We start from the raw sequence: 14236 nt of genomic DNA on the forward strand, positions 1-14236 counted from the left end.
GAATTGTTTGAAGCGTAAACGTTTTGTAGCTGTCAATGGCTGAACAGAAAGCTCTGATTTAATAAAAAAATATCTCCATTTGTGTGTTCCGAAAATGAACGAAAATCTTGGGTTTGGAACGACATGAGGGTGAGTATTATTTTTGGGTAAACTAACCCTGTGCATGTACCACATTTCTTTAACCACTAGAGGGGGGAATATATTTAAAGATTATTTCGTATTAGCATCATAGAATTACTATTCTCTATATGTAAGATTAATTTCTTTGTAACTTTTTGGATTATTACAATGAAAATCTCTCAATTTTTTTACATTAATATCAATAACCAAACACACAGAATCTGATATCATAACCAAACACATTTTATTAATGCAAATTATTGAAAACCATACATAAAATACACAACTACAGCACAAATATGAATGTTTTTTACAATATGCATTAAACTTTAGAGCAATAAAGATATCTGCGTTTAGGCTGAAAATGCTATAGCGTTCACAATGGGACTTTTTTCATCAAGTTGTAGAGAAACCAAACCATTGTGGTACAGAATGAAGCCAACACATCCACTGAGCTTTAAAAAAAGGGTTGAAAAATGTTGATATGAAATGAATTAATATCTGTATATTTACAAGGCTTGCAGTGTTTTGTTTTTGTTTTGGATACATAAACTAAATGGTTGAAGCTGTATGTCTCAAGTATGGAATACTGTAACATAAACGCAAGCATGCAAACGCACACACGCACACACACACCCCCACACACACACACACACACACCTTCTCTCCAGCAATGTCTCCTTTACAGTTGAAAATACCCCCATCCCTTGACAGCACCGTTGCCATAGCTACCCACTGTCAGATCACATTACTCCAACTGCTGCGTTGCCATGGTATCAGGCTTACTGTCCTGGTTGCTAGGGTGCTGGCCATTCCAGGAGCTGCCGTTTCCAAGTGTCGGTGAGTTGGCGAAGTCATGGAGACCGTCATCATGGAGACCGTTGACAGGGTCGAATTGTTCATTCTCTAGGCGTGTGATCAAACGCTCGTCCACGTCACCCAACTCCCCTCCCATTAGAGAGGGCTCCCCTACCAACATCACATCCTGCAGCGAGAGAGAGAGAGAGAGAGAGAGAGAGAGAGAGAGAGAGAGAGAGAGAGAGAGAGAGAGAGAGAGAGAGAGAGAGAGAGAGAGAGAGAGAGAGAGAGAGAGAGAGAGAGAGAGAGAGAGAGAGAGAGAGAGAGAGAGAGTTGACGTAAACAGAGACGCAGGGGGTCGAGAGAGAGAGGGGGAGAGAGAGAATGGCGGGGGTGTAGAAAGAGAGAAGCAGAATCATTTATGGCTGTTATTCTTGCATTAGGGCTAATGCAAGCATACAGTAAAAATGTGCACAACTACAAAAAAAGAAATGTGTATGATAATGTATATATGTACTTTATACATACATAGAAGAATGTGGCGTACACACACTTTGTTAAATACGCAGTCATACACATACACACACATATATGCACACAAACTGGTCTCCAGACACTAGCTCTTTGGTCTTTAATTAGATTTTTTTTTTCAGATAGAGAACACCTAAATAACAACATATGTGCTAATTAAGCAAATTTGCATTGCTAAGTAGCTCGTTAAGACAGCACATGCTGCGTGATAACTGTCTGCATGTGTCACTCACCTACCTAAGCTCCGCCTCCAGCCACCCGCCACCCCTCGTTTCCCCGGCGACACGTTTAGGCTGGGGACCAGAGACGGACAATACTAATTATCATCAAATCAATTTCCGGCTAATTAGTCTCAATTACAAACAAATGAATCAGAATAGACAAATGACTAAATATTCAAAAAATTACTTAACATTACAAATTACAAGCACACTGGAAACTGATTGTTAAACTTATTTATAAACAATTCAAACAATATAATTCAGGTATTGATTTGTAATATAAATATTGGAATAAATAATACATTGCATGAAATGTTACAATATGGAAAAAAATAAGATGGGTTAAATTATTAAGCTGCTCTCTCTGTCCTTCCCTTTCTATACGGCTTATTCTTTATGATATGTCTTAATACACACACACACACACACACACACACACACACACACACACACACACACACACACACACACACACACACACACACACACACACACACACACACACACACACATCCAGTACAAACATCCAGTACAAACATCCAGACACTCTCAATATATTTTTAAATATATCCATATTATATATATATACATTTTAGTAGATCTCTCCTATATGATCCATTCAGTGTGGACCACTGCTTCTCTGCAAGTGTGCATTTGACTGTTCAGAATAGAATACTTGCCTAATACGTACTGATACTGTTCATTATATACTTAATTTTAAAAATAGTAAGTGAAGCGAGAGGAGTAATAAATGTTTCAAACAGACACTACAATTGTCACGTAACCTCTTAATGTGTAATTCAATTCAAGTTGCTCCAAGTACTGTGGCATTTAAAAATTAGAAATGAGTTTATTTCAATGTATTCATCTAACATAAACACATATACAAACAAACTTTTAGTCGATTTACCATGTTCCATGTACCAATTAATCGATTTGACAGCACTATATATATATATATATATATATATATATATATATATATATATATATATATATATATATATATATATATATATATATATTAGTGCTGTCAGATCGATTACTTGCACATCTAACATAAAAGTTTGTTTATATAATATGTGTGTTTATATATATATATATATATATATATTCTGTGTGTGTATATACTGTATACACATATACACAATATTCATACATATATACAGTATGTGTGTATATGTATATATACACAGACATGCACACACACACAAATATATCATTCTAATATTTATATTTATATATACACACACATATATATTATATAAACACAAACTTTTGTTAGATTTGACAACACTAATATATATATATATATTTATATACACACACACAATTAATTGCATCTATATATATTAACATTTTATATATTTATAGAAAATTAGCATGCTGTCCACAATATAAATTCTATATACTGCAACAATTGTAAGGGTAGTATGGTAGTATGCTATATACATTCCGAACCTAGGCTTCGAGTTAGCATATGTGTGTGTGTGATGTACCTGTGAGGGTAGGCTGAAGTTATTGGCTGGGCTGCGCTTCTTGCTGTTTCCTGTGCTGTTATTCGATGCGCTACCAGCTGAGTTCCTCCTCCTCCTTCTCTTTGCTGCTGGTTTGGCTGGCTCTGCTGTCAATCACAACATAAAAGCAGCATAATGCAAATGGAATCAACATTGCTTTCCGTAAAAAGTTCTGAAAACAGAGTGAACCTGTGAATACATAGCATACTGTATCTCTGCTTTAAAACACTAATCAGTACTGCAAATGAAATCAACAAGAGTGGTGGTGAAGGAATAAGCAAAAGTCAAGATGATATTCTAATGATATTCTTTACGATTTATGGAGAACAGAAAAAACTATATTTGCAATCCCTGACGGAAATGCCAGTGCTTGCAACAGCAACATAAGAATAGTGTTCATTTTATATTTTAGGCTCCAGTTTTTAATAAATGAAACTCAAGACATTGAGTACGCATCTCATTTTTCAGTCAGCTGCACACAGTAATCAACACACAGGCTGAATTAGGAATAGCATACTAGCATAGTACTCTTAATAATACTAAGAGTAGTATGGTATGTTATTGGAATTCAACCATAGTGCCGTGCATTGCACAGTGAAAATATGGCTTTACAGTTAAATTTATGCAAGAACTGTAAGATCAATTACAATTCAGTACACAAACAGATGTAAGAACGAAGACCAATCACAATATACTGTAGTATGTAAATATAACATAATGGGCCCTATCTTGCACCCAGCGCAATTGACTTTGTACACCGACGCATGTATCATTCCTATTTTGCACCCTCCACAGGACTTTTCCCTCCACAGACGCACATCGGTAAGTTAGGAAATGAACTTGCGCTCCCGGGGGCGGTTCAGCGCAAAGAGGAGGCGTGTTCCGGCGCAAACGTTCCCTGGTGCTACTTTGCAGGTTTAGAAAACAATTCCGCCACTGACCAGGAAAAACCTAGTCTAAAGGCAGTGGCGCAGCGCAGCATGTTATTCAAGGGCGCATGCTTGGCCATAATGTAGCCTGTGCACAACGCACATACACTTTGCTTCTCTCATCTACACACAGACGCAGTAGTTCTCATTTTTAGAAAACCATACATTATTGCAAGGAGAAATATTAACACACGAGGGAAATCATTGTTGTGTCCATGAAGATGTGAAAAAATAGGCATAAATCTAGCTTACACATTTACCAAAATTATTATACGCCTGTTTAACTGAAGCTAATTTGGGTGGGTTTCTCCCATCCCCAATGTAACTTCTCTGTGTTTTACGGCCCTGACGAGAACATTGGTCTCCTCGGCTGTGAACCGCTCCTGGCATGCGCCTGGCAAATCCACCTTTATAATAGCAATCTGCCAGGGAACAAGCGCACCTGCTCTTAAAGGGAATGTGAGATGTCGCTCTAAAATTTTTTATATATATATATATTTATATATATATATATATATACACACACACAAAATAATATTTCATATTTAGAGTTATGAGTTAAGAACACACCCTAATTAGAATGTTTAAGGTGATAACAGACATACATACATTTTTTGGAATTAGTGGGAAATATTTCTGTCTTGAAGTTTGGTGAGGGTCCAACTGAAATGAAAGAAATTAATAACAGTTAAAAGACACCACCATACCATTATTCAGAAACAAACATTACCATATAATTCAGTAAATAATAATGAGGATGCAAAACATTAAAGAAGAAAAATTGAGGAACAGAGAGAGAGAGTTGCCTGAAAATAACATTAATATTATTGTTCAGGCAAAGTGAAGGAATTATTGTCAAAGAACAGCAGGAGGTAGTTATTTTTTTAAAAGAGCAGTAAAGTAATACATAAATAACAACGCAAGGTCAAAGTCTTCATTAATTACTGCAGATCACAAAACCCTTAACAGCATGTGCTCAGTACTTTGAAATGTTAATAAGGAATATGAAATATGTTTACAATGTATGAAACAAACTACTGTAAATTTAATGACATTCTGTAGCTCATAAAGAGGAGAACAACAAAAAGAAATTAAACGCTGGGGGGAAAGAGTAGCTAAACAATGCTGGTGTTACTGTATTAATCTTTCATGACAGACTATATTTAAAAGAGAAAGAAAGCTAAAAGGAGCAATGAAATGAGAACTAATGAAGAATGTTGGAGCCACGGTTGATATAGTTAACTAAAACTAAATCCTAAAAACGATTTTTGTTACTTGAAATAAAATAAACGTTACTGAAAAGGGAACATTTCTCATTTTTCATTTAGTTTAACTTGATGTACTAAAATAATTAAAAGTAAAACTTAAAAAAAAAAAATTTAACACAAAATTATTCAAATGTTAACTAAAATTAAGATATACATATGGAAAATATAAAAATAAAAACAAATTCAAAATATTATTAAAAATTATAATAGTAAATTAGTAGTAATAGTAATATAACTAAAATAACACCGGTGAGATTGTGAGGCTTGTGTGTGTCTGGTCCTGGTAAACCCTACAATATGGGGACAAAATGTCCCACACAAAGATGGCAATATCTGAAATCCTTGTCCTTGTGGGGAAATTTTTTGGCCCCCATGAGGAAAACTGCTTATAAATCATACTAAGTGATGTTTTTGGAAAATGTAAAAAGGCAAAAAGTTTTCTATGATTGGTAAGTTTAGGGTTAGGGGATAGAATATACTGTTTGTATCGTATAAAAATCGTTTTTTCTATAGAAAGTCCCCATAAAACATGAAAACCCAACGTGTGTGTGTGCATGTGTGTGTGAGACCTGGTGGTGTTGTCATCCTCTGCCACTGGTGAAAGAGGCAGGTCTTCAGACAGTCTCTGGGACTCAGTCCATATGTCTTATGCCTAGACATGAGCTCCTGCATCGGCTCTAGAATCACACACAACTGCACACAAACAAAATAATCTTTTCACTCAGTTGTTTAACGCAATTTAAAGACCATTCGTAAGAGAGTGAGTGCATTTAAATGTGTTTATATGTGATTGTAACATACTCTGAGGTAGTTCAGTGTGAGGTTGGTAAGTCCCACTCGACTGATGTTTTTGGACAGTTGTTCCAGAGCTCCAGGGTCTTGTGCCTGATAAAGACACACGCACACATGGACACACAAGTCCATTTATTCTCTCTCTTATTTTGTGCTCCATCCAGATAGAGCTCTAATTCATTACATGATATGTTTCCATAGCAACATCCTGACAGCTTAGCTAAAAGGTTTGGATGCTTTCACCTTGATTGATAAAAAAGGGCTGAAATACATTTTGTTGTACCGTAAACTGCTACATGTGAACATTTGCTAACATGCCAGACAAATGCAGGGTGAACATAACATGAAAAGAAATTGGATTGTCTAGAATACAACTAATTAGTTTTGGATTATTCTTGATTGAAAGTGATGTAGTGTTGTGAATGTTATATATGTAAAATGTTATTTACATTTAAACATTTAGCTAAAAGCTAGCACAACAACACTGCACTCAAATAAGCTGTACTTGGCTCAGGTAAAGAGAAACTGACTAGTGAGAATGATATTTAACATACAGTGCCAGAAATAGTAAGAACAGTGTTTTACTCATGTTAACAATGTCTGAGCCACATGAATTACTAATGCAAAGAGAAGGGCGCCTAATTAAAAAGTAAAAAAAGTAAAGTATTTGACTTTTACATTTAGCAAAGACAATTTTTTTGCACCACACATTGCACTCAAGATGTAAAATGAATTATTAACATATACCCTGGGAATCAAACCCATGACATTGTAGTTGCTAGCATCATGCTCTACTGTTTGAGCTACTGCTTCTCCACTATTTCTCCACTTAATATTCAGCAATATTACTGATCTGAATGCACTGACACTATAGGATAAGAACTCAACTTAGCTGGATGAAGAAGACATCACGGTTTTCTGCAGAGCTGCTTTATAGCTGAATTTTCATATCCAGGTAATTAGCTAATTAGCTAATTATAGCTAATTTCATAATTGATGTACTTTACATAGATATTGAACCGAAATGAATCACTGAACTGATTTCAACTGAATAATGACTGTTTACTATTTTCTTTACGGCAGAATTGAAATCTGTTTGAATCAACTGTAAAGCTGCTTTGAAACAATCTGTATTGTATAAAGCTCTATGTAAATAAAGGTGACTTGACTATTTGAGTTGCAGCTTGAGTTACTACCGTGAAAACTGTATACTGCATATTGTTCTTAAAAATAGGATGTGAAACAGTGTGCAGCATGCAACAATAAACATTTCAAATTGTTGCTTGCTGCCAAATGACCTCACATTTACATCACTGAGAGGAGGCCAGTTATCGCCGAAAACAAAAATAATAATTCAATTTACATTTTTATCTAGTTTAGTAAAATTTCCTTAAGTTTGGATGTCTAATCAAATCAAAAATCACAAGCATGGAAAAAAATCAGCTTTGCCATCACAGGTATAAATTGCATTTTTAAATGTATTATAATAGAAAACAATTTTTATCAATTGTAATAATATTTTAAAATATTACTGTTTTCAATGTATCTGTGATCAAATAAATGTAGCCTTGGCGAGCATAAGAGACTTGTTCCAAAAGAAGACCCCAAACTTTTAATGTGACAGAATGCATTATGAAACGATCAATATTTTAAATATTAGTAGTGCATGTGCATGTTTAATTTTTACAAACAATCAGAGTGGTGTCATTTTATCATCTCGAAAACAAGTCTGGTGTAAAAATGTGTTTTTGGACTCTTGGCAGTCCATTTAAATTTTAAATGTGATTTTATTTCATTTCAATAATCAAGCTGTTAAAATTGTTGTTGCTATTACTTCTGCTTCATTTGCAGCAATGGAAATCAAAGGTCAAGTCTGGCACATCGCATTACAGGATAAAGTAGAATAGTGTGCTCTGTTAAAAGCTGCAAATTTTGGCCCATGTAGATGGTCATCCAAGTCATCTTGTGTGAGAAATATTTAGGACGATTAATTGATTCACTGAACTCACATTAACAGCCAAGACACTGCGGGGAATGAGCTCACTGTAGTGTGTGATAGTGAAGTGCCATGTTTTGATTCTCATGAGGTCATCAAAGGTGAACACAAGAATCAGACGACCTTCTGTACAGACCTGTGAAAAAAAGCAGGAAGAGAATCAGGTCTGTGTTGTGCGACTGTCCCCTTACACCATTCGCTTTGCTTAACATTCAAATAACTTTTTTTTTTTTTTTTACTTTCAGGATGCATGCAATAAGACAGATACCACACAAAGAACATAGACATAATATTCCAGTCTTTGTTACAATTAACGTGAATTCCGAAATCATAACACCGACTTGACCGGAGCAAAACATGCGAGAGAATTACATCTAATGACTTTTTGTTTTTCATTAATTTAAAGCAAATCAAATTACACGGTTCTCTCATTAAAGCAGTATTTTCAGCACAAGCAGAATTCTGTGTGGAACTCTGAACCCCAACATTCTGTTGCCGGGGGAACGGAGGGTAGCTGCGAGGTTGGCATAGCAACGGGAGGGATGTAATCCCAGCAGACACGCTCTGATCAATGCCTCCAGTACACACACACACACACACACACACACACTTGGGAACTGTATCTGTATAACTTAGCTACAACATACAGTCTTCCAAATCAATATTTAATTCACAAATGTTCATTTACTAAAAAGCAAAGTTGGACAAAACTCTCTCTCTCTAATTGAAAACTGAGAGATTCTGCGTCCTATAGAGGCATACCATATGAATATTGCATAGGACACTCAGGAAATCACACGTTGCACTGGTCTTATTAACATGACAGCTTTTGGGAACAAAGTATTTATGTCATCTGATACAAATTATAGAGGCAAGAGCATTTAATGAACATTATTGTAATATATAAGAGGTCTCAAAATAGTGTAACTAGCAGACTTTTCTATTAAGATCATATCATTTTAAATCATAAACCTATAGGATAGGGGAAAAAAGAGAAGCTTTTTTGAGAGAGGCAGAACGAGGGAGGGAGGGAGGGAGGGAGGGTGAGAGAGAGTGAGGAAGAAGCCGAGAAAGAGCAGGAGCGGGAGGGAGAGAGGGAAAGAGTGGGGGTTATATTTTCCTTTTTTGTTTTGTGCAGTTCCAGCCCAGAATTCACAATGAGGAATACATTAGTGCTGAAAATGAGGAAGCAAAGACTCACTGAGCCAGACTTGTGCGTGTGCGTGCAGTACCTTAGTGAATGTAGGTTTGCCATGTTGTGTTGTCATTGTACAGTGATGAGAGTCAACAGTAATAGTTGAGTTGTTGAATGACTCCTTTGTTTGTTTCAGCTCAAAAAACAACTCATAGACTCCTCCTTCAAACAGAGAACTGAAGTAACGAGGGATCAGGGTGCGCCCGATGGCTGGGGAAGAAGGAATGAGAGTGAGAGAAACATATGTGCAGAGGAAAATTTCAGTTGCATTCGCTGATTACAGAACGGAAGGAAAAGAATGGTATGGACTCCGTGCCCAAGCGTTTATTTATTTATGCCCATATGATGAAAGAGACACGAAGTTAGGCGGCACACTGGTCGAACACCTGAACTGGAAACCATAAATGTGTGTGTGTCTCTGTGTGTGGTCCCCTAAGAGTTAGAAACAAACAGGCTACTGAATGCCGCAGGCATTAAGTCCAGCAGGCTGTGCGAGCGCACAGAACAGTTAGTGCTCTGAAGCTGTCAATCACTGCAGTAGAAGTGTGTGAAGTCTGCAGGCCCATATTTATTATACACCCCAGACCTGTCAATCAAATCTCACCACATACACAGTGAATAAGGAATGAATGAGAATAAGTGAAATCCAGCACAACTGTGTCCTTGTCTAAATCTGAACAAGCTGAAATTAATCTAAATTCAAACTCTACCCTGGAAAGAGAACGAGAGACAGGCAGATAAGAGTGAGCGAGAGATAAAAAGAAAGTGTAGCCTGTAGATTATTTTTAATATATATATATATAAAAACAGTTTTATGAGTAATATGCTCAAACAAAAATATGCTCACAGATCTTATTCTCATTTATTTGATTATTAATAATTTGTATGTACACCATGACTTCATAATATTTTGATGTTTACAAAATTTACAGAAAAAAACTCAAGGACATGACTGGCTCAATGTCCTTAAAAAGCTAGTATAAAACGTATGGGTAACATAGCGTCCTTGTTACACATGTTACATGTAGTTTACTATATTAACTATAAATTATGCATAATTACATGCAACTAACCCTAAACCAAACTTAAACCTAAACATAAACCTACACTGCAGTAAGTAGATGTAATTAGTTAATATTACTAACAAAGAGTCCTTAAAATAAAGTGTAACCAAAATATGAGCCAAGTTCTTACTTGGCCATGAATACTATTTGTAGTGGTTTTGTCTATACAGTTTTCAAGAAAATGTTTAATTTAATTAATTTAAAATTAAAACATTTATAAATGTCAACTAAAATGTAATAACACATGTACACATTTTAATAATTATTTTTTATACATTTTTAAATATATTTCACAAGGTAAAGGTATTTTTGTATAAATAGCATAATGTTGTTTTTTTACATTTTGGAATCTTGCATGTCATAAAAAGTAGTTGACTTATTGACCTTGACACAAAATCATGAGAGTCTGCAGAGGTCTTATGATTTTGTTGTTGCACCACAAATATTAATAAGCAGGTCAGCAGTTTTGTTCAAATATTTTCCCAAGAAATAATAATAATACAAGAATATGCTAAAGAACAAAATTCTATTTTTTCTTTATTACGATATTAGGACAGTTGTATGTCATTTTTTTTACTTCGAGCATCAAAATTAATTTTAAATCAAAAATGAAAAACATTAGTCATTAAATGCATTTTAATGTATTTTTAATAAATGAATAAATACAAAAGAGACAAAAAACAAGCATCACCGACCCAACCAAATGTTAAATATTTAAATAAATATTTAAATAAATATAAGACTCTACCATTTACCATTTATGATATGAATATTGAGGCGGTTATGGCTCCGCACACACTTACTGTATGTCTTGGGTCCCTCCTCCAGGCAAAACGAGAGAGTCAGCGTGGCATCTTCTTCAAAGAACTCCGTGCAGAATGCATCCCACCACAGAATATCACAGTCCTGTGGGATCACACATTAACACACATTTAACACTGAGCGAGACAGAGGAGAGGCACAGAAGTACTTGGCCCCTGAATGACCCAAAATGACCATAATTAGGCCTGGCACAGTGATTATCATTTCAAAGCTTACTGTTTATTATAAACACACACTCAAGTTGACTCGCCCCATTAAGGGCAGCAATTTACACCACAAATCCAGCCAACTACCGCTGGCCCGCTATTGAGATTCAATTGATTATATTGGACATGATTATACCAGCCCATAAAGCCACAATAAACTGTATTGTGACAGCTCTTGCACTTCAGTCTTTGTGTGTAACAAACGTGTGAAAGAGAATTATTAGACTGTGAGAAATGGGTGATTCTATAGGTCATTATTCCAATAGTTCAGTCTCTCTTAGCGCTAACCGTCAAATGATTATGTCCAGGTGTGTTGTACAGCATTTTACCTCTGCTGATACATTTCATTTTCCCCCATTTAATCGCATTCCTTTTTCTGAGTAGAGGCAATATTCTAAAAGTACAATTTATTATGGATTATTTTTGTACATACACCGACGGCATCAGGAGAAGCAGCACAGTTTGCACTGCAGTTTAAACTGGGACCTAGTGAGGAGAAGAATTATGTTCTTTTTTAAATACAGTGTGTCATACATGATGCTACAGCAATACTGGTCACATTGTACTGTTTGTCCATTCTCTGTCTTATTGCGAGTTCTATAATAAATCACACTGCTACATAAACATCACAGAACATCATCTTGCTGTTTGTGTTCCTGAAAAAAAAAAGAAAAAAAAAACACCACATAATCCATAGTGCATTTGGTATTAAGTCCTTGAATAAGTTTAATTTGTAACATAACAGAGGGGCCGCAAAAGGAATAAATTGATTTTTAGGAAATTTATTCAATTATGAGATCTTGAAATATTAAAAAAAATTAACTTATTGAAATTATGTGTCATCTATTTTAAGACGTGCCTGTGTGGAACATGTCGGATAATCTGATCTGATCATGGCTTTGGCAACCTTTAAGTGCACTTTTGGTATGTAATATTTCAGTTTTTAGAGATAGTAGTAGTCAATTAATTTATCTATTCATTTAAATAACCGTGACAAAAAAAAAAAAAAAAAAAATAAATAAATAAATTGATTAAAATTCTGATCTTCTGCTATCCTGGCAGAGATGCTTCACTGTTCACTTATTATTTCTATCATATTCAATTATTAACATATATTTTGAAAATTGTTCTCTAAAACGTTATGGAAACGACAGCAGTATTTTGGAACGGATTTTAAGTCCTTTTTGGGAAAACTGCAAATTAGAAATTCCCATTTGAACACTTTTTCATCATTTTATCACAAAAGTAATTTTGAAGGGAAATGTTTTTTCACCTTTAAAATCCTCTTAGTGGACAGAAAAGTTGTCCTTAGATTGCGCGATGAATCTATTGATCTATAATCTATTAGCTTATCTAAAATTAATGTTTAGAGGTTGTAAGATTTATACTTTATGAAGAACGTACATAAAATTGCTAAATGCAAAGTCCTGATCTATTGTTTTATGTTTGGTGATCACTCACCTCAGGCCGGGACTGGAGCCGTTTGTTGAGCTCGTGCATCCGGTACTCCGGCTGCACCGGGTAGGGCGCGTGTCTCCGGTAAAACGGACCGAACGGAGAGGAGTAGAAGGGGTCGCGCGGCGCGCCGGTCATGGTTTCTGTTACCGACAGCGCGCTAGGAGCGCATCCACACGCCGCACGTGGAGCACGACGATCGTAAACATACACACACACGCGCGCGCTCGCGAACACAAGGAGAGATGCGACTGTCAAATCACACGCGTGCTCTGCTGTGAGAGCAGAGCAGGAGAGAAGGAAGAGGGGGAGGGAGGACTTCACGAAGGGAAGGAGGGATACGAGGGAGGGGTGGAGGAAAGGACATACGCTTCTGTAATTGGAGGGTCTTTCCTTACTGTACAGTCTGACAAGTTGGCCAATTAGAGCAAAATCCAATGGAATGCAATCACTGTTTGCTTTTATTATGTTTGCTAGGATAAAATCCCCAAAACATGTAATCAATATCCACTGTAGCTACTGTAGGTTATTGTAGGTAATAGTTTACTAATGTGCAAATAAACCGCACACAGCATATCACATATTTAATGCGGAACTACAACTACAGTGTGTGTGTGTGTGTGTGTGTGTGTGTGTGCGCGCGCGCGCGAGCTTTTCTAGCTACTTGTATTTTTCCATCTCGCTTTCTTTATGACTCACACAAGAGACTTGCTCTCCCACATACACACACACACACACACACACACACACACACACACACATTCTCTCTCTGGTTTTCCCTGTCTCTCACTCTCTCCCATTGTTTGGACATACACGTTTTTTTTTTAAAGATAATTTACTCGTTCTTTAACTGTCCCACTCATTTTGAATAAATAATTATCTTATGCAATGAGAGAAAGAGAGACAGATATGACAGACATTTAGAGAGAGAGAGAGTCCATATGGATTCTATTACTCTCTTGTTTTAGGGGGGAAGCAGGGCCCCAAAAGTTCACCTCCTTTACTTTACTTTCTTTTTTTCCTCTCGGGCTCTCTTTCTCATGCCCAAAATCAAGACACTCCCAGAGTAGAGTGTAGAGAAACACACATGCACTCATATACACAGTGCCTGTTGCTTAATTTTGTGTATGTGTGATTGATAGTTCAATACTTATGTGGCTTCACAATGCAAACCGTAGGTACACTAGTAAAGAGGATCAGAGGTTCACACACACACACACACACACACACACACACACACACACACACACACACACACACACACACACCCCTCCCCCTTCAGGTCAGTTAATAAGAGTGGTTGCTGGGCTCTTTGTGTGCGT

The 14236-nt window shown here is 36.2% G+C and overlaps 1 protein-coding gene across 3 annotated transcripts; it reads right to left on the reverse strand.

The window, feature by feature from the left end:
- Positions 1–343: 343 nt before the first annotated feature.
- Positions 344–13187, reverse strand: ldb2b (LIM domain binding 2b). 3 transcript variants are annotated; one of them, XM_081359992.1, is made up of 10 exons: positions 12921–13187; positions 11235–11337; positions 9405–9577; positions 8186–8308; positions 6186–6269; positions 5954–6077; positions 4726–4779; positions 3170–3294; positions 1687–1742; positions 344–1105 (listed from the first exon to the last, which is right to left on the reverse strand). In XM_081359992.1, exons 1-10 carry the CDS (start codon positions 13050–13052, stop codon positions 1099–1101), a joined length of 981 nt encoding a protein of 326 aa, XP_081216118.1. In that variant the 5' UTR covers positions 13053–13187; the 3' UTR covers positions 344–1098. The 3 variants fall into 3 exon arrangements, with proteins under 3 accessions (XP_081216118.1, XP_081216119.1, XP_081216117.1); XM_081359993.1 differs by having other exon boundaries at positions 1683–1742; XM_081359991.1 differs by lacking the exon at positions 1687–1742.
- Between the last annotated feature and the right edge of the window lie 1049 nt (positions 13188–14236).

This window comes from Scardinius erythrophthalmus, assembly GCF_964197995.2.
Source record: "Scardinius erythrophthalmus genome assembly, chromosome: 3".
In the NCBI taxonomy this organism is placed as follows: Eukaryota; Metazoa; Chordata; class Actinopteri; order Cypriniformes; family Leuciscidae; genus Scardinius; species Scardinius erythrophthalmus.